General features: G+C 43.3%; 1 protein-coding gene across 1 annotated transcript in view; it reads right to left on the minus strand.

Annotated features, from left to right (window-relative positions):
• VWF (von Willebrand factor) overlaps nucleotides 1-25,584 on the minus strand; it is a 121,595-nt gene that overhangs the window by 85,074 nt on the left and 10,937 nt on the right. The window contains exons 6-15 of the mRNA XM_014880933.2: nucleotides 24,691-24,815; nucleotides 17,236-17,452; nucleotides 15,063-15,185; nucleotides 12,483-12,594; nucleotides 10,654-10,700; nucleotides 7,606-7,742; nucleotides 6,128-6,266; nucleotides 5,431-5,531; nucleotides 2,765-2,960; nucleotides 1,916-2,131 (exon numbers count right to left, since the gene is read on the minus strand). Of these exons, the coding sequence (XP_014736419.2) occupies nucleotides 1,916-2,131; nucleotides 2,765-2,960; nucleotides 5,431-5,531; nucleotides 6,128-6,266; nucleotides 7,606-7,742; nucleotides 10,654-10,700; nucleotides 12,483-12,594; nucleotides 15,063-15,185; nucleotides 17,236-17,452; nucleotides 24,691-24,815 (1,413 nt within the window). The remainder of the gene's footprint in view (nucleotides 1-1,915; nucleotides 2,132-2,764; nucleotides 2,961-5,430; nucleotides 5,532-6,127; nucleotides 6,267-7,605; nucleotides 7,743-10,653; nucleotides 10,701-12,482; nucleotides 12,595-15,062; nucleotides 15,186-17,235; nucleotides 17,453-24,690; nucleotides 24,816-25,584) is intronic.

Below are 25,584 nucleotides of genomic sequence, written 5' to 3' on the forward strand. Positions count from 1 at the left end.
GGATGCACTTGAGCCCCTCAACCAGATCCTTGATTAAAATATTAAATGAAACTGGCCCAACTACTGTGCCCTGGGGAACAGCACTGGTGACCAGCCACCAGCTGGGTTTAACTCCATTCACCACCACTCTCTGGGCTCAGCCATACAGCCTGGGTTTTACCCAATTTTTTATATGCAGCTGCACAAGAGACACAGCCCTTCACAGGGTGGCTTGTCTGCTCCTCCCTTGCAGCATGAAGGGATTGGCTCCAGTGCTTATTCGTGGTGGGCTACAGGGGTATGAGTCAGGGCTTAAATAATCAAATAGAAACTAAAATAATGTCAAAGATAGGGGAGCTGAATGCACTTGATAGCTTGGCACACAGCAGAAATGCTGTGCTACACTAATGACTTTGCTCCCTGACACTTATCCACTCCAAATCAAGCAAACTAGCTCTGTCAAGTCATTTCCCAAGAAACCAAATCTCTGGGGATGAAGGGTAGGGGTGGAGCACACACTCAGGGCTCTGGGCCATCAGCACAAATTACATAACCTGCACATTCACATCTCAAGCGCATTAAGAAAGAGGGATTGCTCTCCTTCATGCGACAGGAGATGTCTAGGGCACCAGGATTATTTAATGGGGGCTGATGGATCTGCAATCAGGAAAATCGTCACTTTGTGAGAGCACAAAGCTCTCTGTAATGCACAGAAAGGAAGAAGCAGCTCTGCACTATTAAAGATTAATTGTGAAAATTGACTTGTTCAATTACAGAAAGAGCAATGGGGCATTATCGCTGCTCTTTCTTTCAGCCTCCAGACCTGCAGAGTTCTGAAAGGATTTTTATTACATTAATGTTCCACTATCTGAACATTTACATGAACTAGGTAAAATATTATAAAACCACGCAGCAGTTTAATATAAACTGAGTTGGTTCTCATTCACAGCAAACAAACACTCTCCAGCCTGCAGAAGTTGTGGTTACTGACCTTGCAGACCCCACCAGGCCGAAGGCCAGAGACCTCTCTCTTTTCTGCTTTCTACACACTCAGTTTATAAATGTTTTTCCCACCCTCTGCTTGGGAAGAAGTATCAGAATAAATCTGGAGAGCTGCCAAGCACACATGCTTTCCCCCAAATTTTTCAATTGTGTTCTTTCCTTAATAACATAGTTGCTCAGGAAAATGGAAAAACATTCACTTCACAAATATTTATAGGAAAAGTATCTCTGTGCTCAATCAAAATTACATGGCAATGGACTTTTTCCTACCACATTGACCTAACAGAGAAATAAAAGAAATGAAAGATGTTGGATTCTTCTGCTCCAGCCTCTTGGCAGTTTGGCTATTAATCTTGCCCTGGATAAGAGAGAGATGTTGGAGATGCTACAGTACCTCTGTTTTGGGAGATATTTAAAATATTTTTGGACAAAACCTCAGGCAATCTACAGTAATTCAGCCCTGCTGTGAGCAGGGGTGGTGCCACAAGACTGCCAAAATCCTCTTTTGATACAAGTTTGTCTTGCCCTTTTGTGCTTCCTCCATAACCCCACATTCAGCTGAAGTCAGGAGTCACTGATGAGGTCAGGACCTAGGAAGCTTGGGCCTCAAAAACAGGCAGTTCATGGATTACTACAATTCATCTGAGAGATTCCTACCCAGGGACATTCAGAAAGTTTCCAGGTGAGTAGCTGAAAATGGAAATCCAGGCAAAAGTTCTATGGAGCTGTGTCAGATCACCACTTCTCTCCCTCAGTGCTGAGAAGTCCCTGGGAACATTTTTGCATCTTCACCAGTGTGGAGGAAAGATTTACTCCCACCATTTCCCATAAGGAAAATCTGGCATCTAATTCTAGATCTTTCATCCAATGTTGCCAGAAAAAAAAATCCTTCAGGACGAGGAAAATAAGCAGGTTTGAGCAGCATTGCACTTACGGCAGAAGTCAGGCTGTCTCCACTGGACCAGGATGCTCTTTCTGGCACAGGCTGCTGCATAATTAGCGATGGCAGAGCACAGGCAATCCTTGCCACTGGAGCAGGAGCAAACATCAAAGCGGCAGTTCTTCACGTAGGGAGCAGGACTGACCTCGTGGTGACAAGGTTCAAAGGCAGGAGCCATCAGAACTGAGCAGGATTCCTCAGCATACTTGGCTAAAAAGAGACAAATGACATGCTCACACTGAATCCATCGATCAAAGTGGCTTTCAAGGAAAGCTAGAGGAGCCACAGTAGGCATTTTTTCATCCTTTTATTAAAAAAAAAAAAAAAAAAAAAAAAAAAAAAAAAAAAAAAAAAAAAAAAAAAAAAAAAAAAAACAAAAACTAAACAAAACAAAACCCACAAAAATAAAACAGGATCAGGCAGGCACAGATAGCACCATAGCTCATATGTCATGGGCTCTACTGAAAGAATAATGTTTCACTAGTAAAACAAATCAAGGAAAAGCAATGCTTTTATATTCTGTTAGCACTATTTCTGGTGCTATAATTACTTTTACAGGGCCTTTGCTTTCTGCTGCCTTTTTATATTTGCAAAATTAAACTAATTTTTGTTTTCAACTTTCACAAAATATTACATTTTCCTTAGGAAACCTGCATCAATACAAGTCTGTGTTTTTTTGTTGCTGTTGTTTATTGGGTTTTTGAAAACAAATATTACAGCCACCCTGGTGGCAATGTAAGCAACATTAGCTTCTTCTCTTTTTCCTTATTTTCCTTTTTTGTTTTGATGTAAATGAAAGATTACCATTTGATGCACACTTTAATTTTGGATAGAGTTCAGTACCTAAATGAGGATTGAGATTGCAGGGGTCACTGTCTTGTTTTAACAAGTCCTGGCAGTCTGCATTGAGCTTCCAGGAGTTTCCAAAGTCTTCCAGAAGGGATTCCACCATGCCAGAAGGGGTAAGAAAATCATCCCCTCGGTTCCCATCAAAATTTCCACAAAGCCCACACATCTTTTCAGAGTAGACTGGAGACACCTAAGGAACACAACATTAGCCTGGTCATCTTCCAGAATAGGCTACCACTGTAGAGCAAGATTTATTTTTTTTTTAAGGAATGAACCATGCACAGTTTAATAGTCAAGAAAAATCTCAAACACACATCAAAATACTACAGACACAATGCCATGGTATTGTATTTTCAAACTTCTAACAAAAATGCTACTATTAGTAGCAGCATGACAATTTTTGCACAGTACAGTGAATTTCAGAGGTGACCAAGAGAAAAATAGCTTATTTTTATTCCTTGATCCAGTTAGTCTTTCCCTGTTCTCACCCTTCATTTATCTAAATGAGCAGGGCAACAGTCGGGGTTGCATTTTTTAAATGTAATTCCAACGGCACTTTGGGGAAAGACACTGCACCTGGGAGCACATTGTAAAGGAAAATTGGATGATGAAGGAAATTTAAAGAGGCTGTTTTATCACAAAATTGAGAAAATATCGGAGACGTTCCCCTCAACACTGAGGACCCTGGATAAAATAAGGAATAAACTAATATTCCTAAAGCTACCCCACATTAGAGATTCCTCCTGCCTAGAGGAATTTCAGGCACACTAAAAGCAAAATTTCAACAATCCACAGAGCAGGTGCACTTTTCACCCTGTTTTATTCCTGCTGCAAATCAAGGGGCAGCTGAAAGATGACCCTAAACCTAGAGGTAAACAGGGAGAAATCTCCTAAGCAACATCTGCATCACAAAGGCACCAATAGCTTTTATTCTAGTAGGAACTGTTAGTTTCTGTTAGGAGTAAAGCTCTGGTACTTTATGAACACTATCAGCTACTCAGGAGCTTTGATGCTACATTAGCTCTCTGTATCCATGTACTTGAGTGCTAGTTTAGGCAGGCTTGCAGGAGTAACCAGTGAAACAAACAAAAAAAAGTTAGAAAAATCCACATTTTTAAAGAAAATTGTTTTTCTGTATAAATCCTCCAAAATACAACCTTTTACTACCCAACATTCAAACATAGGGGTCAGAGAATAAATACAGAGTATCAAAAAGAACAATTAGAGGATAAATAATCTTACTACTAAGAATATTACTACTCTTTCACGTACTTTGCAGATGGAGCAATGACTCACACAAGTCCAAATTGTGGTGTATTTTGGAGTGGAAGCTCAAATCACAAATATCAGGCAGTCACAGAAAGGGGAGTCTTCTTGAGAAACACAGGAGGAATTTTTGCCAGAACAAGGTAATGGAAGTGTATCACTTCCTCCAATTGTCAGCAATACTTGGCAACCAGTCTACAAATCCAACATAAAATAACACTCCAAAAGCAATTAAAGAGATGCTTTAGATGCCTAGCAAGGGAAGGAGCAGACAACTGGAGAAACTTCCAGCTTTTATGGGTAGAGGAACTGGAGCAGAAAATTAGGTTTGTTTTCAGCGGGACAAAAAATTTACCAGGTTATATGAGTCTCTGACCAGGAAGAAAAATACTTTGAATACTGAGGAAAGCCAAAACTCCTGAGACGTGCCAAGGGACTCAAGTGACTTATTCTAAGCCCTAAAAGAACTTTTAGACCCTCGGAGCACCGAGATACAGGTTAAATCAAAACAACAACCACAAACCCCCATTTGCTTTCTAAAATTATTCCAGACCTTTCTTATATGTTTTCCTTTCAACTCTTGAACTCAATTCTGAACTGGCTTTCATAACCCTTTGCACTGTGCCAGACATGGCATTTAAGCCAGATTTTAGGACAGGCAAGGAGAATGCAAAAGCAATGCCATGGTTCAAGGAAGACAGCGTTTACAACTCGGCAGAAAATCCCAGGAAAACTGGTTTTCTTGGCAAAACTCCTCTCAGTGAGCAGACCCCTACTGAAAGGGGGGTTCAAAGGCAGCAGGGCTGTGGTTACAGCTTCCTTACAGATCATTTCTGTTAAACCTGGCTCGGGTATTTCTACACTCTGCTGTGTCTGCAGCACGGACAAAACCTAATTGTTAATCAAGGCTGACTTCAAATATTCCTCACGGTAGAAGGAGCACGCAACACATCTTCTATGAGCTGATTTCTATTTCCTGGAAAATATGAGTAACTGTGTCCCTGGAGGCCTTTTCTTCCCTTCTTTTAAGTCATTCACATCTGTTGGTTTAGACAGGGCAGTCAAAGCAAATAAAAACAAAACTCCAGTTTGGAGTGTATCTGCTGAGCGAAACACAAAACTGTTCATGGTTAATAACAGCTGTCATTGCACACACACTGGAGAGAAAAAAAAAAAAAGAAGGGAGGAGAAAAAAGCTACCAAGCTGCTGAAAGATGAAGTGTTTGTTTCTGGAATACAAAAGGACCTGTATATCACTCTGGGGGTAGCAAAAGAGAAAGGAATTTCTAACATGCAACACAAAGCAATTTTTGACTTCAGACAAGAAAATCTTTGTACATATTTGGGTGGAATGAGAGAGGGGGCAAACAGCAGAAATAAAACAGACAAAGTACCTTCACTATGAGTTCTCCATGACCATCCCAGTCAATCTGCAGATCTTCCCCATAGGTGAGGTGAACTGAACTCTTCACCACACGCTGGATACGGAGGGCACCTGAAGGCAACCACTGGGTGTCAGTGAGCTTTTACAAGATGTAGTGACAGGACAAGGGGCAATGGCTTCACACCGACACAGAGCAGGTTTAGGTTGGATATTGTGAAGAAATTCTTCCCTGGGAGGGTTGTGAAGCCCTGGCACAGGTTGCCCAGAGAAGCTGTGGCTGCCCCATCCCTGGAAGTGTCCCAGGCCAGGCTGGATGGGGCTCTGAGCAACCTGGGCTAGTGGAAGGTGTCCCTGCCCATGGCAGGGGGTTGGAATGAGATGACTTTTAAGGTACAAACCAAATCATTCTGTAATTCCATGATTTCAAGCTTCTGGCTGAAAAATAGTAATTTCAAAAAGAACAGACCAACAGTGATTTTCACAAATCTCACAAGTGCAGACCAGCTTAATTCTCCTGATTTTAGAGGAGTCAAGTCAAGGTGTGTCTGCTGCATGGAGAGAAGCTGAAACGACAGAGCTTCTAGAAGAGACTGCAAGTGAGAGTTTGGCATTGAAAACACTGATTAAGCTGGGCTAAGGCATGTCTAAAACCACTACTAAGCAGGAGCCTTTCAGTGGCTGGCCAGAGTCAGCCTATGTGAACACACCTTGCAGCAAAGGGATCTGTATGTCCTGCCCATTCAGCGAAACTCCTCCTCCATGTTTCATTTTGATGATACTGTTGTCCATGTCCCGGATCCGGACAGAAGCTGAGCGTGTGCACACGGCATCTGGATCATCTGCACACTGCAGAGAAGGGAAAATCTGCCTCAAACCTCCAGTTTTCACTTTCTTGGTGACTTAGTCCCAGAGGGCATTTTGGCATCGAATTTGGGAGTGTCACACTGGTTTTATAGATCTGGTTTCTGCATCCCACAAACAGCAGTCTGGCAGCCTTCCCTCCATTATCCCACTAACCACACGCCAGGGCTGAGCTCTCTGTCTCAGAACTTGGAAAGGGATCTGTGGGTGTTCACCAGACCCCAGGGAGTGACCCACAGCAGTGACCACCCCACAGCTGTGGCAGGGGCAGGAAGGCCACCTGACCCACACAGCCTGGGAAACAGCCACAGAGTTCACATTCCCGAGACTCCTGGAGTGTTTGTTTTCCCGGCTGTGGGACACCCAGACGAGGAACAGGGATTGCGGGGGCCCCACTTCTCCTCCCTGGTTTCGAAAGGGAAGTTTCAGTGGAAACCGGTCCTGCAGGTTCCTATGCACCAGTGACCTCAGAGCTGCACTATCAGAGCTCTAATGCAGGAGACAGATGCAGATGGTTTGGAGAACTGTCACAGTCCATTTCTCCAAAGCCTGCAACTTCCTTAGTGCTGCTGGACAGGATGATACTCCCCTTCCCTCCTGTCAGTCTCCTGTCTCCATTGCACTTCTCCCTGCCTTCAGTTCCTCTGCCCTCATCACCTTTCTTCCTCTCTGCTTCCCTCAGGGTCCTTTTCAGTCTCCAGGTTTGTTCACATTTTCCCAAGTACAACTGGTCTATTCATTTCACAACTGTGTTAACCTCCCTGTGACAGCTCTCTTCAGGGTCTCTATCCCTTCCTGCACCAGCCTGGCTCCCTTTCCCACCTCTGTGCAGCTGCTTCTCACACATCCATTGTGGAAGACAGCAAAGAAAGTCAGGAGCTGCTGTCTGAGTACAAAAAAATAAGCAGCCAGTCTGACTAAATGGGAAGCAACACAAGGCACTGCTCTGCCACTGCACTCTCCTTGGTGTCCAAGGAAATGTCCTTTCCCCACAGGCACTAGGGAGGCACCAGAAGCCAGGGTGCTTGGCAAGGGGTGCACCCTCGCCTCTGTTTGTTTGTTCAGCTGGCAAAGAATCGGTGAGAGCCCACTCTCTACACCTCATCACGAGCCTCCATCCCCAGGCAGGCTCCTGGGAATGGTGGTGAGGAGAAGCAAAACACTTATTAACTAAGGAGAAAGACTGCATCTGTTATTTAAACTAATTATCTCATAGAGAAATTACTTCTGTTGGCCTGTGCATCTGCAATTCATGTCATAGCCCCACAGCCCTGCCCTCTCTCTCAAGAGCATGCACAGAGGCACCAGCCAAGGCTGCTGTTACCTGCACAGTCTCAATTATCACAGAGAAGGAATTTTCCACACAATCCTTGGCAAATAAGTACTGGCAAATCCCACTGAAGGTGAAATACTTGTTGTCAAAGCTTTTGAAATGGGACTGGCCGGTGACAGAACATTCCCCTGGAAAAAGCAAAAAAAAACATTAATCACCCCAGTGCCAGTTTCGAGCAAAATCCTGCTCAGCCCCCACAAGCCTCTGAGGGGGAAGAGCAGCCCTGGTGGAACAGGTTGTACAAGGCCCAGGCTCCCCACAGACCAGAAAGCACCAGCAAGATCTTTATCTCACTGTTTATTTCCGTAAGGCATTACCAGCAGTAACAGAGGAACCAACAACAGCTGGGGAGCACAGAATAAACTGCAGTCAAGAGCTGAAATTTGTGTCTATGGAAAAGCCTATACTCTTTTGTTGGGGTACCTTAAATACCAATAAGTTATTTTAACATAAAATACCTTATGAGAATGAAGAGCTGAAAGAAAATGTCTGTGGGAGTCCTTCCAAGCGGAGAATTTATGCTGGACTTTACCCTGAACCATCATCTCAACTAACAAAGTTAAAAATAATTCTGTAGTTACAATAGCTACATCTAAAATCCTCACAGAATAATGTGAAAGCCCAGCTTGACCACCTTTCTACTAGAAAAATGAGCTATTTAAACTTATCAACATTTGAAGGTGTTTTAGTAAGTTGTGGCTTCTTATTTCCAGGAAGGCAGAATCCAGATACCACTGCTGGGATTTAGTGCCCCGTCATGCAAACACATGGAAAGGCTCCAACTCCACAGAGCTTGCAGAGAAAATCTTCCACATGAAAAGACTATCACACTTAGAGATGATCCCATGGCAAACAAGGTAGGCAGCCACTTCCTCATCCACAACAAAATTCATGTGCTGGGCCTACACTGGCCATCACCAGCCAAAGGTTGGGGAAAGGTTAAATGTTACAAGCTGACAGGTGAGCTCCATCAGTTATTCCCTCTTCACTGCCTTTGAGTCCCACAGAAGATCTGTCTAATGAATATAAAGTGGAAATTTCCCTCTTCAGCATATTATTCAGTGTTTACTATCTTAAACCAGCTGGTGCTAAAGCACAGATCCTGAGGATTCCCAGCCTTGCACAGCTCTGATTCACCCTAAGAGAAGTCCAGCACCTCCTGGATATTTGTCATCCCTTGGAGTTTGATTTTCAGGGCATTCTCTGCAACAAGGGAACAAGAGGACAGGTTTGTAGCACAGAGAACTGGGGACTGCTATCTAAGACAAGTCCCAGCCTTTGGCATTGCTTCTGAAAGGGAAATTTCTTTTCTGTGGCCAAGTCTTTTCTTATGGGTGCCTCTGTCTATTCCATTTGATGTAATGCATCCCATGAAATTTCCTGAAGCCCTCTGCCTTCATAATTATTTCTATTATGATATCAGCTTGAAAGGTTCTTGGTAGTGCCAGCCAGCTCCAGCTGTGGATTCACCTTATCACAAAACTTACAGCTGAGCAATTCACTCCCACAATATGAAGCAATCTTTCCTGACAAACCTTTTCCAACAAAAAAAAAGTTGATCAAAAGAAAAATAGAACTACCTAGAGTTTCTACCAGTAACTACATAAATTTTCTGGACACATGATTTTAGATATATTTGTGGTAGCTAACCAACAATTAAAATATGCCATAATATTACTTCAAGTAGAGACAAACAGCACAGGTAACAATATAAATTTGGCTACTCTGGGAGGCTTTACTGCCCTCTCATACTATCTCAGTACAGTTTCTAGAGTTTTTAACAGGCACATGTACAATATCTGAAGGTATGCAACACTCAGTCTTTAATAAGCCTAGGAGAAAACTGATTTAGATATATTGGTAGAAGGTACAAAAGTAAGCCACCTTTTTTCCACTTCTACTCATTTGGGACAGCTTCCCAATTCAGAAAAAGGCTGCAATGCTATATTGCCTCTTACACAGAGCTGGATATCACCACCTGTTTGCAAGCCTCAATACCAGATTTACCTTCACTTCTATAATCACTATGAAGAAAACATAGCCAGAGTTAAGGATACAAATTTGGCCCGCGGAATATTCATCACAGCCCAGAGAGCAAGGACATTAAAAGCTATAACCTAAGGAAAAACTGAAGTTAGAAAAGCACCTATTTCTTGTTTGTAATCATGCTGCTGCCCATTAGCTAAAAGATGTAACAAATCATCCTGGGCTGTGTCAGACAGTGAGATTCTCTGCATTTGGAGAGATCCTTAATGAACAAGCACAGGGGACAGTTCACTAAAAATGTCATCTCGATTTTGAGTATTTGCATACACCATCCCCCCTCCTCTTCTTTAAGTGCTGATACTTTGGGGAAGTGTTCTTTTGGTCTAAAGCAGGAGGAAACAGAGCATTGATGGGCCAGGCAAGTTTCATGTTACTAGAAGAAGATTTTTTTGATAGAACACCTTAAGACTGTTGCAATTCCCCTAATTTGTGAAGATTGCACAGTCTCATCTCAACAAAAAACCACTGAAGTTCCCAAATCTGCTCTTTTCCTGTCTGGCCATAACCCTGGTGTGCATCTGCAGAGCTGCCTTTCCAATCTGCCAGCACCCATGGAAGGCAGGGCAGCCACTTTCTCCCTGGGGTTGTAGCTCCTTCACCCACAACATGACCATGAGGGAATTGTCATGGTCAGTAAGGTACAATGAGGAATTGTACCTGGTCAAAGAAAGCCAGGATTGTTCCTCTACCTGGAAACCAATCCTCTGACCAGGATAATACAGGCCATTATAACTGGCAAACTAAGTAAGCAAAGCAGGAAGTGACCTTCCCACCAAGGATTTTTCATTGCTACACATAAATCACACAGGGCAATGTCTGACTTGTCTCAGGAGAACAACTTAAAAGTAAGATCCCAACTGGATTGTACTGGAGTGAGCAAGGAAGAACAAAGATTTATTTCTTGGGTAAAAAAACAATATAAGTGAGGCATGAGTGGGAGGGTTGTAGGCAAGGCTTACTTGTCAAAACATGGAAAGAGTAAAGCCAACATACCTGGACATTCCCCATTGCTGCAGATCCACGTGCCACGTCGACAAATGCTAGGAAAGAGATAGCAGCAAGTTAGGCAAGAGTGCATTAATATAAATCTTCTGTCGCACATTTTTCCCAAAAAACTGAAAATAATCACCTGTCCCAGGGAAGTTAAATCACTCCCCAACATTCCTTCCATCTCCCATAACCTAATTTCTTAATGTATTCATCTCTTCTTCCCATCATTTGACAGCACTGCTGGTAATATGAATGGATATGGTTGCAGACCTCAAGGACTTCTGTGTTTTCCTGCCAAAACTGTGTTTAATGGAGTTTTCAGCTATATTCCACTGATGTGGAATGAGCTCAATGCAGTTCTCAAGGTATGTCTATCAATCCAACAGAATCACAGGGAAAGAATATTTGAAGGGACTTCTAGAAAAATCATTTACTACAATTCCCAACCCAGAGAAAGCAATGACAAAGCTGGATCAGGTGGGTGAGGACCTTGCCCATTTGAGTTTAGAAATATCCAAGATAAAGTCCCACAGCTTCTCTGAGCAGCTGTCCCAACACAGCACTGGGGAAGAGAGAAGAATTTTTCTTTGTGTTAAAGCAGAATTTCATTTGCAGCTTGCATCCATTGCTTCATAACCTTTTGCTGTTTGCCTCTGAGAAGATTTTGGCCTCATCATGTTCACAGCCCATCTTTAGGCAGTGGAAGTTCCCTCACGAGTCCTTAAACAAATCTATTCCCCTTTGCTTCTTCTTGCATCAAACTCCCCCCATTGTGATCTCCACCAGTGTCCTCCACAACCCTCTCTGCATTCCTTGTTTCAAGAGCTACTATATTCTTCTCATTCCTGTAGTTATCCCAGCCCTTGAAAACCATTTGTGGGGAGGCAGATTATTGAGGATGTTAAACGCAGAGTCAATGGAATGACATTCTCCGCAGCAGCATCATTTGAATAACAGGAAGCAATAATAAAACACAAGCAAAAAAAAAAACCCAGCCTGTCAGGCTACACTCATCTCCCAAGAGCACCAAGGTTGAACAATGTGGCCAAGCTCAAAGCTGCAGAGGACTCCAGGGAAAAAGACAAAACGCTAATGTCATGGTTATAGTTGATGTTCTGGGACACATGGTGAAGGTAACAAAAAGCTTCTGATTAACAGGGATGATGCACAGACCATCTTTCTTCTGCATGTCATAGTCTTCACTGAGTCCTCCTCCTGGGCTCTAATTGGAAACCTCTCAGTAAAGAGAAGTCTGAGCTCCTTGCACAAATATGTCCACACTAAAGACAAAGCCAGGTCAGGAATATGTGACTAATTCCCTTTCCTTTCTTTAAAGTGCTGGTTTTCCCCTCCAGTCTCATGCTCAGGAGTGAAAAAAAAAATCGTGAGCCAAACTAGTAAGACTCATTAGCCCTGTGACAAGTTCCAAGGACGTGCCTTAGGCTAACTCCTCTTGGAAAGAAATAGGATTTAGAGGTTAAATACATGTAGGAAGTCAAAACAAAGACATTGCTGCTGACACTACCCAGACATGGGAACCTGCTGGTCTGTCTTATCCGCAGGAAACAGGTAGTTCTCTGCTCTTTGAAGGACTGTGACCTTCATGTTGTTCTATCAGATCAAATATCCCTTTAAAAACAGAGCTGATTTGCTTTTGTGAGCAGCTCACTTCTTGGAAGGGGCTGGCAATTCCAATAAGAGACCAAGTCCTTTGCCCGTGAAAGGAAATTTTTTAAAGGTAGAGAGATTTCTAGAAAGATAATGCAAAACAGTCACTGAGCAGTATTCAGTACTTATCTACAGCAACCACACCAGAGCAGCACAGGGTTTACCATGAGTTGCAGTCCTGGGAGATGGTGAAGCCAGGAGGATAATGTTTTCCAGAGTGGATGCAGGAGCAGTCAGAGCTTTCAATGCAGCGTTCACCATCAAGGAGCAGCCCCTCTGCATAGGTCAGGTAGCATCAGACACCCATGTCACACACACAGGGACAGAAACACAAATACAATTAGATTTTTTTGTTCTTCATATGCTTTGCCAAGACTTCATATGCATTATTATCCATGCTTAGTCACAGAAAGCAATAAAAAGGAATGCCAAAAAGCCTCACAGGGGCAGGTGTCTGCTTTGCTTCTGGTGCTGCCTTTCCTCCAGACGTGCTGAGAAAAGCATTCCTGGTGCTCCCAGAAAAGCTCTTTGCTTAGCACATCCTCAGGTCCAGAACACATGTTGGGACATAGACAAACCAAACACAGGGAGCACAGTCAAAGTTGATAGCTGTCTGGGACCTGACTGTTGGAAAAACTATGAACTTCACTGGCTGCAATAAAGGATGTCCACACAGGTCTTGTACTTGTCATAAGACACCCAAAGATAAGCCAAAGTGGGGAATGAAGAAACAAATTTGGACACTATGTAAGTCTAGCAGAGAGAGTCTGAGAGAAAGAAGCCACTTCTGAACTTCTGCAGAGGCAAAAAGCAAAAGGGCCAGCTTCCCAGCTTGGGTTCAGCTGCTGAGGTTTCCATATTACACAACTATAATTACCTGTTCTATAGAGAGAGTTCTTTATCCTCCAAGGATAAACAGAGACACAAAAAAGTTATGAGGTTTTCTAAGGTAGAAACTTGTCCTTGCTTCTATTGCTAGTTAATAGTGCTTTCTATTCAACCCCTATATTGAGAGAGAGTTGATATTCCCCCATTTTCAAAAGAACTGCTGTGACAAAACAGTTGTTTTCTTGAATAACCCTCTCCCTTCTCTTTGAGGGACTCCTTCCAATTGCCTGCAGAGATTTTAGCTCTTTTCCCTGGCAGAACCAGTCATCACTGACAGTGAGACCCAGGTAAGTCTCCTTTCTCCTATTCTTCCCATAGAGCTGCCTGGAAAGATCATGGCTGTTGAGAAAATCCCTCCAGTGACAGAGAATCACAACAAGATCTGAGCATTTAAGAGTGCTGCAGCTCTCCAGAGAGCACAAGAAAACAGAATGCCTGCCTTTTTTCCTGGCAAGAGTAATTCCATTTACAGCAATTAATGTAACTGTGAAGGGCATTTAACAGAGAGGAAAAAAAATAAAAAGAAAGAAGACACTTGTCAAACATCCTTCAGATCCTGTTTGCTCTTGGTGCACTGGAGGGAAGCTAAGTGAAGGTAGAATACTCATCAAAAATCCCTCTGTCAGATCCTCCTGGTTTTCTATCAAACTCAAATTCAGGTTCTTCCCTTCTGGCTGTGCAGCAAACAGCAGCAAAAGTTTTAAACTGCTGATTGTTATTCTTATGCCCTTCACCCTTTCTGTGGAGCTCCTGCTTCTCTGCTCCTCAGTTCCTCTCTCCTTAGACCTTTCCCATGCTGAACAGACCTATGCATCTACCAAAGGAAAAATACAGCAAGAGCCCTTGTGCAACCAGTGGATTAATCTCCTTCAACTCTCTCCAACACTTCCAGGACTGCACAAACAGAGTAGCTGGATCCTTCACAACAAAATAATCTCTGGAGTCTGGTTACATCACCTGTCACCCTCCATGTGCACCTTCACAGGTCCTGCCACTCCTTTGAACATCCAGCAAGGAAGAGACTGAATGAGAAACTACCAAACTCTGAATGCAGTGACTCCTCAAATGAGGCTGGCATTGTCATTATTGCCTTGTTTTGGAAAGCAAAGCTCTGCAAACCTCCACCACACTTGGCATTTTGTACAAGGGGACACTAAACACCTCTGTGCATTCACAAAGCCCAGACAGGGCAGAGATAGTCCTATTCAGAACAAACAAAGCACCCAATGAACAAAATCAAAGAGAAAAAAAAAGTTAGAAATGGAAGCACATGGAGCATTGGAGCCAGGAATCAAGCTCTCCTCCTGCAGATGTTTTAAGTACAACAGACAGAAGTGGAAGATTGGTGTGGCTGGGCTGCTCCCTTTAATCCAATCAAATCTCCTGTACGGAAGATTCAATAATAAATTAAATTATTCACCTAAATCATGAAGACCTTTAAAATTGCAGTGCAAACTCTACAATTGCAGTTTTTTCTGCAAGAAATTCCTTCAGTATATTTATTCTCTGCTGTTTCTTCCCCTAACTGTATTTACCTCTAACCCAAGCAATTCAAAAGGAGTACATCAAGGCAAGTAGTCCCTCACCAAGAAATAAAGGCAATCCTGGAATATTAGCTGGTACTGATTTTCACAGAAACATTTACTTTTTAGTTGACTCTGAAAAATGGCCCTTTCATGGAGTGAGCATACAGGGACTACAGAAACTGGATTATTCTAGGGCATGGTCCCAGAAAGAAAAAGAAGTGTTTCTGATTTCAAGAAAATTTAATGGAAGACACAGCTTTCCTTCTTCTAATAAAATAGATAGCCTGACTGCCAAATGTTGCTCAGTAAATAACCCAGTAAATAAATTACCAGGGCAGCTGCATCCATCAACACATTGTCCATGACACACTTCATTGATATTCAGGCTCTGGCAGGTTTTGGCACATGGTGATACACACTCCTTATATTCCATGCCAACTGGACATCTTGGCCCTGAAACAATTAAAAGAAATTAGAAATGCAAATTCCTCAATAACTCTTAAATCAACAAATCCCTTCATTATCAAAGGATGAACTACAGAGACACAAAAGGTCATGTTAGCTTCCAAATGATTATTTCTTTTTTAGAAGCAGAACATTTTAGAAAGATTTGATTTTCAGTTTGCTGCAATATCATCATCTGTCAGGTAGCATAATAAATACTGAGAGGTTAAAGCCAATCCGTTTTCTAATAAATTGAGTCTTAATAACTAAACCCAAGTGCATTAAGAACAGTCAAACCTGGGGAGAAGTTTTGCAACAATATCTAAGCAATTTGGAGAGACATGGTAGTTTTGTACCTTTAAGCCATGCACTTAACTCATCTCATTTGTGAAATTACCCTGGTTGGCGTTTCCAGGGAGAACCAGGAGACAGTTAAAACTCTGAAATGCCATCCTCCTTCTTCCAGAGAACTAGCAGCTGAGGATAACACCCATGCCATGGTATCTCCACTGCTGCCATTATCTAGGCCAGGCCATTATGCAAACACACTCTGTTACAGGCATTCCCTCTCCTCAATGCATACACACACCATGCCCTACAAGGCTGTGGGGGCATGGAGTGGGAAGGAAAGGTCAGAGCCTGCCCTTTCCAAGCAAATCCTCTGCTGAAGAGGTGGGAGGGTAACGAAGGAGTGATCATGCCCTGGGCTCAGGCACCGACTCACACAGTGTGACCAGCACTAGAGCCCTTCCCACACAGCAGAGCATTCCATATCTCCATCATCATCATCATCTCCAGAGAAAGCACCATAGCACAGACAAAGGATGATAGAAAATTAAGTTCCTGCTGTGGCAGTGGGATGCTTCCCTCTTTCCTGACTCAGGAGAAAAAAACGAACTGTGGCTTATGAATTCAAGGGTTAGAAATGAGCCCTAAAGCCCCTGGGATCACAGAAAGGCTCATTTCACTTGAGCCTTTTAATCAGACTTACAAAGAGCCCCAGCAAAAATGGATTCTCTGGCTCACACCCTGAGCAAGGAGATGAGCTTTTATAGATGCCTTTTATGTCCCAATGGAAAGGTAATAAATTACTGCTAGAACTCAGACTGTGCAATCCCTAGAATGAGTGACTGGCAGCAACTTGCTGCCCTAACCACAGTCGGAAGGCAGAGTTTTCTTCAGTGGTCAATAGCAGAATATCTTTACTAGAATACCTCTAGTACCTCTTTACCAAGTGTTGTCAGTACAAATCAGACAGTTTACCCCATGAAATCAATTTACACAAACATGCCAAGGAAATTGTCCTTCCTCGTAACAAAAACACATTAGAAAAATCACCAAGAACATGATATTAGTGGATTTTTAATTTTTTTTTTTAATGCTCTGTATTAAACCACAGTTCTCCAGTGGAGGTGTCAGGAGTAGGGTGCAAACATGACTTTTCCACAATCCATCTCAGTCAGTCTGTGCATTTCCTTGATGCAAAACCTTAGCACAGATGCAATCAGGACCTCTGAACTCAGCAAAATTGGGATAATAAAGGCAGCAGCTCAAATGCAATCAGCATCCCTAACCTAACAAAAATTGGCTTAGAAAAGGCAACATCTCAATTTCAAGGCAATTGATTCAAGCAAATAAAGGGTGAAAAAATTGTCTTTATGCAAAAATGTTAGAGAGCATTTCACAAAGATGCTGACTTAAAAATACAGGCTGGAAAATGCCACACATCTGAATGTGAAATAGGCCCTAAACATCCTTGGCTATATCTTTGTGTATCAAATAAGCATTCACTGCCTGTGTACACTGCGGTGGGACATGTAACAGCTCAGGATCTTCTTTATATACAGTTCAAACAATATTGCCTTAAGGACAAAAACTTCTAGAAAAAGGTGTGTGATGGAGAGCTGAGAGGGGGAGCGAGCAAAGGCACTTCCTAGAAATGAACCAATCCACAAAAAAAACACGCCAGCTGCTTTTAGCTGCAGGACATAAATCTGCAAGACAGGCACGATGTTATTGGGGATGAGCAGCCTAGGAATAAATAAATCTGCAAGCTTACTGCACGAGCTCTCTTCAGGCCAGCCCTCCAAAATCACTCCTTGGTGAGCACAGCTCCGGGCGTACTCCAGGAAGGCAGGACAGTGACAGTCCACACCCTGGGGACAGGCACAGATGTCCCTTTCACAGAGGCTGACGTAGGGCTCGACATCCACCCGGTGGTGGCACCGGGAGAAGGTCACAGATGTGCTCAGCAGCTGGCAGGTTTCCAGGATGTCCTGCACGAGAAGTGAGGGGCAAAGGGACAGAGAGAGAGCAAAGGGGATAAAATTACTTCCTATGGGAAAGGAAAACTCAGCTTTTCCAAACCCATTGTCACCACTGTTGCTAAATAACATTACAGCTCTTACTTAACACCACCATCCAGTTAATAATAGTCAAGAGCTAATAGTGAGCTCTACCCATTTATTCATCACATCCATGGATGCATTAATATACTGATCATTACAGAATGGAGCATCACATAAGGGACGTTTCACACATTCTGCTTCCTTTGGCTTCCCAGAAAACAACTGGATGTCATCCAGATTCCCAGGAAGATCCACACAGCAACAGAGGGGAACTGAGGTACGTAGGAAGGAAAACAACCAGACAATCTTTTGGATAACAAGCAACCAGAGCAGGTGTCAGAGGGAAAGATTGAGTCTGACTGAAATCCCAGGAATGAAATTTGTTTTCCACTTCTGGCCACACGTTCTCGTTGCTCCTGCTGGCTTGTCCAAAGCACAACAGGTCAATTTAGCTCAGATAAATAGGAGAACAATAGCCCAGGGAAGAAAAGCAATTTGTTCTGCTCTTCTCCTGAGTGAAATCAGCGTGGTGACAGCCAGAGTGAGGGGAGGACAGCACAGGGAGATGGGAGGAGGGTATCAAGACCTCTTCTTTCAGACAGCAGAAACCTAAGTGGAAACTTAACTGTATGTGAAACAAAACCTAAGGAAAACTTAGTGCATGATCAAGCTCTCCAGGGGAGGCTCCCAAATAAACTCCTTTGTGCACATTATGTCTCAGTTCAATGAGTCTGAGGTCCTCAGTACAAGTTTCTGAAAGGATGGCACTGAGTTTTGGTAAGTGAAAAAACGATTTTCTTATACAAGCTCAGAACAACAAAGAGTTGAAACATAACTGTCTTCTACTTATTTGTCAGCGTTTTATGTAAGCAAATGTAACCATGGTGTATTTTGCAGGTGTTATACTCAGTGGTTAGAGGGGGGGCATATTCTTCAGAGTGGCTCACAGTTGCAATTCATTACTTCTAAAAAACTTTACACATACCTGAAGTGATAGCACATACAAGCTGCTGTGTAAAAAAAAAAAAAAAATAAAATAAAAAGCATCTTGCTTTCTCATTTTCTGGGGGATGAAAAATGGAGAACAAAAAAACCCTACAAGAAAAAAAATCAAGATGTCTTCTCCGAATGGCAACTGTGGTGCTTGCATAGGAAAACTGCTGAGTAGAAAATACCTTTTTTATTTTGGCCAAAGGGTGTTTTGTTCAGGTGATCAACTCAAGCTAGTACACGTCTGAGCCAAGACAAAATTTCTTGCTTATGAAAACAAACCAACCAGAAATGTCTAGTCCATTGGGAATGTATTCCAAGTTTAGCAAAGGGCACAGGGAACATGTGCAAATAGGTTTTGAGCTTCCTGAGAAAGGACTCAGGGAACTTAAAACAGTGCTAACTGAGAGCTGGACATGGTGAAAATGAGAAATTCAGCTCCTGCCTGGGATAATTCTGATACCCTGACAGCACTCACCATGCTGAATCAGATGGGAAAAGAAACAAAAAGACTAGAAGGGGGGGAGCAGGAACTACATAAATGGTGGTTGGTGCTGCTCTAAGACTCACAGAAGTACAAAAAAGCTGAAAAAGTGCCCTAAGGGTGGAAGTAACAACAATACAAGCAGCCAAGAAAGCTATTAATGCAGTGCTTGGAGATGAAACTGATAAAACCAAAAGTGAGCACAGAGTCATTCAGAGGATGGAGCAGTATAGCAACTCCTGGATCAAAGCCTCAATCCAGATAGCATCAAGTGCAGCAGAAAATCAGTATATGCAACAAGCCCATTTAGGGGCTGAGCTAATGAATTTTCTTAAGGTAATAGCCTGTTAATACAACTCAAACAGCAAAACTCAAACTGTATGTTCTACTAAAAGAAACATTTTTAGATGGGAAAGACTTAAAAAATAAAGGAGATTACACACCAAAATAAAATTAAGCCGTTTTTTGGTCTTGGATTTGTTCACTAACAGCACAGCTAAAGGCTGAGCTCCAGCTGATTACCTAGAAACCAAGTGACATATGTTGAAAAGCAACAAACAGTTCATTTTCTCTATGTAAACGGTTTTTTGCCATTCAAATCTCATCAGATTTTCCAGTGACTTTATACAAATCTTATAGCTGAAATTTTTCCATCCTTCAGACGTATCTCAACTATCATGACAAATAAGCTGAAATATGGGTAAAATCAAATCGATAGGAACAAAAAAGAAAAATCACCATGAGGGTGGTCAAAGAGAGGGTATGGAACCACCACCTTTGGAGATATGCAAAATGTGAGTGGATAAGCATCCTGACCTAGGATGACCTAGCCCTGAGCAGCCTGACCTAGGATGGGCCTGTTGGAAGCAGAGAATTGGACTCAATGACCCCTTCCAACTTTAACCATTCTGCAAATTATTTTTATTTTCACTCCTTCCTTTCTTCAAAACCCACTGGTCAGGCTGGACTAAGAGAGGTCCTTATTCTTTAGTTTAGAGGACAGTGGTGAGTATCAGATACTGGCAGCCTCAGCCACTGCTGTAACATTCCTGCTCATGGAAACTGCTCCACACAAAGAAATGTTCAAACCCAACAGAGTGGAGATTGAAGCCTCAGGCTGAAACAGTGCTTAGGGTAAAGGTGGCTGCAAGATTAAAACTAGCAGGACTGACTGCAGTATCTAAAAGGCAGGTGAAGGTCATAAAATTTCTCCCTTCCCTTCTGCACAAGTCCTATTTTAAATGTTTCTTTAAATAGGTTGGCGGGGTCCTGGCACTGGCAACCCTCAGCAACCACAAAACTTGCTGACCTTTTTTCTGCCCCAGGCCCACCACACAGAGCTGGAGGTGGAATTTTGTACATTCTTCCCATTTCTGTGGCATTTCCTTCTGCTGCTGCATGAACTGCATTTGTCTACAGCTCGACAATTACCATTAAAGAGAGAGAACCTAATAAATAAAAGAGGAAATCAAAGACATCCTCTTGTTCCCTTGAATTTAAGCCCTATGGTGGGCAGATAGGGTTTCTCCAGAACACTCTGGAAGGGTATATTTTGGTGCCATAACTGTATTTAATTTTTCAGAAAATATATTTCATGGAGAAAGATCTCCCATCTTTCCAAATTAAAAGCATCCAAACCCAATATGCTTAATACACCAAACACTGCCTGTATGTTTGAGTAGACTAAGTAACAACTGAAAGAAACTGCTTCCCTTTGAATACTGATTCATCTGATGAAGAAAAATGAGATTTTAGATATGGTGAGCCTAATTTTCACCCACATCATGCATTATAATATTGTGTAGAATGATTTAGGTTGGAAGGGATATTAAAGAGCCTCTAGTCCAATCCCCTGCCATGGATACAAACACCTTCCCCTAGACCAGGTTGCTCCAAACCCCACCTAACCTGGCCTTGAACACTTCCAGGGACAGGGCTGGACCTCTGGACCTTTGCTGGACCTGCCTCTGACCCCAACATAGCAAATTATGGTCCAAGGCTGAAAATTTCTACTTGTTTTCAGACCTGGGAATGAATGCTATCTCTATGGAAGTATTCTATGGGATAATGGGGGCACTGTTTCTTACCAACTGCACTAAAAGCTGCATTTCAGCAAAAGCAGAAATTAGCTGGATTTGAATTCAAATAATTTTCACATCTAACACACTGTGGATATAATTTCCTAATAAGAGGGGGGGAAAAGGAAACAATACAATGACTTCTGGCCTCCGTTTCTATTAGAGGTGAAATCTAGGAAATACAGGTAATGTATAAGAACACAAGAATCAACTGTAATGCTTTAAACCATACACATTTTTGCTTTCAAGGCTGCCTTGTTGCTATAGTTTTCCAGATCACCATTTATACTTTCATATCCATGTTACCCATGCTGTTGGTCATCCTAGATACTGTTAAATTGCAGAACTTTGTTGAACAGCCTAAACCAGTGAAAAAATGGATCAGACAGAGCAGCAAGGCTCCTTTTTGGTAACCAAACATCAGCTGCAGAGGGCAGAGCATGGCAGGAAGGCTTTCTTCCTCCCTCCACCACTGCCCAGTTGGGAATGTTCTCTGGATGCCAAGGCAAGGCAGGTGATCACACTAAATGTGTGTGTTCTAGAGGTGGAGGGCAGGGAAAGCCCTGGCAACAGTGGGGTAAGAGTGTGAGTTGCCTCAAGACTTTTCAGCTCCCACTCAAAGCCATTAAACAAGACAAAAACTTCCAAAAATTTTTTTTCAATTTATTTTCAGGACTTAAAGGAGCAGCAGGGCTTTCTGATTCCACTGCATAGAATCATACAATGGTTTGGGTTGGAAGGAACCTTAAAGATCACCTCATTCCAACCCCCAGCCAGGGCAGGGACACCTTCCACTAGCCCAGGTTGCTCAGAGCCACATCCAACCTGGCCTGGAACACTGCCAGGGATGGGGCAGCCACAGCTTCTCTGGGAAACCTGTGCCAGGGCCTCAGCACCCTCACAGGGAACAATTCCTTCCTGATATCCAATCTAACCCTGCTCTGTGTCAGTGTGAAGCCATTGCCCCTTGTCCTGTCACTACAATTCCTGCTGAAAGAAGCCAGAAGCCATCTCTCCAAGGATGCTGTTGGCCAGGGAGGGGGCCAGACAGAAAGGGCAAAGAAAACCACAGACCTATCCAATGTGGGGGCACTGGGGTGAGAGGAGTGTCTTGAAGCAGAGCTGTTCACCTAACAGTGACTGCCTGGCAGGAAGGGAGGCTGGGAGACCAAGGAGATTTACATTCCTGAAGCTGAGGCAAGCAAACAAAGCATACTATTAAAAAGCCCTACATTCTTCAGCAGGCACTTGTTTGGCCAGACTTCTATTAATAGTGCTGTGTTTATTCTTGCACAGTGAGTAAATTAAGGCAATGTTAAATGCTGTGAGCTTATGAACTCACATGAGAGAGAATATAATTTCATTCAGTGTGTGGGAAAGAAAACTTTATCCACAAAGCATCAATATTTAACAGCATCTGTATAAAACCCAAATCAGTTGTACTCAATCCATCAGACTGGTTTTCACTCTGCATGCCACTCCCCAACCTCAGCTGCAATGTTTACACTTTCTAAACATTAAATTTGCTTGAACAGATAAAATTCCAGGGACTACAACCAGTGACAAGAGCTGTAATCAGGTTTAAAGAACCATAGGATAGTTTGGGCTGGAAGAGACATTAAAGATCACATAGCTCCACCCACCCCTTGCATGGGCAGGGACACTTTCCACTAGCCCAGGTTGCTCAGAGCCCCATCCAGCCTGGAACACTGCCAGGGATGGGGCAGCCACAGCTTCTCTGGGAAACCTGTGCCAGGGCCTCAGCACCCTCACAGGGAACAATTCCTTCCCAATATCCAATCTAACCCTGCTCTGTGTCAGTGTGAAGCCATTGCCCCTTGTCCTGTCACTCCAGGCCCTTGTCAAGAGTCTCTCTCCATCTTTCCTGTGGCTCCCTTCAGGCACTGGAAGGCCACAGTGAGGTCACCCCAAAGCCTTCTCCTCTCCAGGCTGAACAATCCCAATTCCCTGAGCCTTTCCTCCCAGCAGAGCTGCTCCATCCCTCTGATCCCTTGGTGTCCCTGCTCTGTCCTGGCTCCAGCAGCTCCCTGTCCTGTTGAGCAGTCCTGTCCCTCAAATAGCCTCAGCCTGGTTGGAACCCCTCATGTTTTGGTGCTTAGCATCACACACCTGCACTCAAGTCAGGTGTTGAGTCTGCCCCAGCCATGACAGAAACATCCCACACACACCACCTCTGCCAGAACAAAAAACATCACCTGGAGATTTCCAGCCTGAAATCACTGCTACAATTCCTCAGCCAGTCTGGCAGATAGTGAGGCTGAAGTGCTGAAGGGCTCGAGCAACCTTCACTGAATTTCACAACACATCTGAAGCAATCCCATCCAAAAGCTTAATGGAAGTATAAAGAGTCAGAACTTCACAACTTGTCCAGCTCTTAGCCTTTTCCAGTTAGCTAGGAAGCCAGCACTCAGGGTAACTGGAGAGCAGATACATTCCAGGAAGTGCTACTATTCTTGAGAAACTATTTGGGTCTAATTTAGCAAATAGAGGACTTTAATAGTGAGAAACTAACAACTTCATTTTGGCCTCAGTTACTCTGGTATAAATCTAAACCTGGCACCCAGGAAATCATTCTGATTTACAACAGAGTACATGGAATCAGCTGTAACCCCTCAAGGCATGAAGGCTCAATTTACCACGACAGTCATAACCTGTTAACACCACATGCTTCAGTAAATATTCAAAGCTACTTTCTTCCCTGAGCTGGTGACCATCTGCTTGCCTCCACACCCTGTCTAAGGGAAACAAGAAACTTGTTTGTACTTAGAAAAGACAAGAAGAAAAAGGTTGATGCAGCAAAGGGGGTCACAGAGTTGGCCAAGGCAAACAGTTCTGTGTTTCTTCAGTAAATCAGCATTACTAACTGTACACGTAGCTGAAGGAACTTCCTCCTGAGAAGGGAAATAGCCTGGTGACACAGAGCTTTTGGAACATGAACAGAGAACATCTCCTCTGTCAAAAACAGCCTGGCTGGAGCATCTCCCTCCTCTGCTGACTCAATTATATAAACTGCAACAAATTCACAAATATAATTTGGGGAGGCAGTGCCTATAGAGGCTTCAGAACTGATGCTTCCCTGCTGGCACAATCAGAAAGGGAATTAACTTCCTCATTCTACAGAAATCACTGAAACACACCTTTCCCAAGTAACATCATCATTTCTTTGGCAGTAAGTTACACTTCGGCCTCAAACAAACTGTTGTTTTCTTTGTTTATCTGTTTAATGGTTGGGGTGGGGGAAGGGGGAAGGTGGTTATAGATGGATAGATAAATTAGATCGATTAGAGGCTTAGGCTGGATATCAGGGAAAGGTTCTTCCCCCAGAGGGTGTGGGGCACTGAACAGGCTCCCCAGGGAATGGTCACAGCCCCAAGGCTGCCAGAGCTCCAGGAGTGTTTGGACAACGCTCCCAGGGATGCACAGGGTGGGATTGTTGGGGTGTCTGTGCAGGGCCAGGAGTTGGACTCAGTGATCTTTGTGGGTCCCTTCCAAATCAGAATATTGTGTGATTTCTGTTCTTCTGCCAAAGGGCAGGCAAGTTGCCTTTCAGGTAAGGGAGGACTGAAACCAGAATGGCATCTTGCAGCACTAACCTTCTCTGCCATATCAGATGAAATGTTGCAGGTGTTGCTCGGAGTCTGCACCCTCTTGCAGCGCTTGTTTTCACTGTGCAAAGCCCAGGAGTTGGCAAAATCGTAACTGTTCCCCACCAGGGTCCCTGGGAATAAAGAAGAGGAGAGGCAACATGGCTGTTTGAGAGGTTTTAGCAACAAGTGGGCACTATTGGCTGCTATTAAGGTGACAGTGTGCTGAAAGCTCTCTTTAAAAGTACAAATTGTTGTATCAAATGGATTTTTTATTCCAAATGGATTGACTGCAGGAAAGCCACAATCAGTGATATGGATTTACTTCTGCTAAGGATGTCTCTAAGCTCAAGGACAGACTAAAGCCTGCAGAAGGCAGCTCCCACCTCCCTCACGCCTGCATGAACATGGTAGGAGTTGCTGCTGGTCAGCTACAATCTGCAGAAACCAAAGCACACCTACACATTTTCTTACCACTTAAAAGTTGTCAATAAAACACAAAACATATTAGAGAGGCAAACAAACCCAGCTACTTTCCCTAATCAAAGGAAGTATTAGCACTCTTGATCCCAGCTAGCCTTGATTTTTCCCCTTTCCAAAACTAAATCTTGTGTGCAAAGAAGTTTAACATGCACCATCATGGTTTGGGCCCATCCTCTTCCTGGGTAAGGTATCCTGAAACACACTCCCCTGTCCCAGGACAAGCAGATCCTGACCCAGGCTTAGCAAGATTTACATCCAGTCCACATAAAAGCAAAGCTGAAAGAGTTTGTATGGCTGTGACTTCCCGGGAGATGCAAACTACCTTTCTGCTGCTCTTGCTCCATCCTTCTGAGTAGGGGGATCCTCCCAGAGAGGGAATGTTTTCTCCACCCTCTTTTGACACCCATGGCCTTGCTGGTT

This window comes from Sturnus vulgaris, chromosome 5 (assembly GCF_052056855.1).
Source record: "Sturnus vulgaris isolate bStuVul1 chromosome 5, bStuVul1.hap1, whole genome shotgun sequence".
NCBI lineage: Eukaryota > Metazoa > Chordata > Aves > Passeriformes > Sturnidae > Sturnus > Sturnus vulgaris.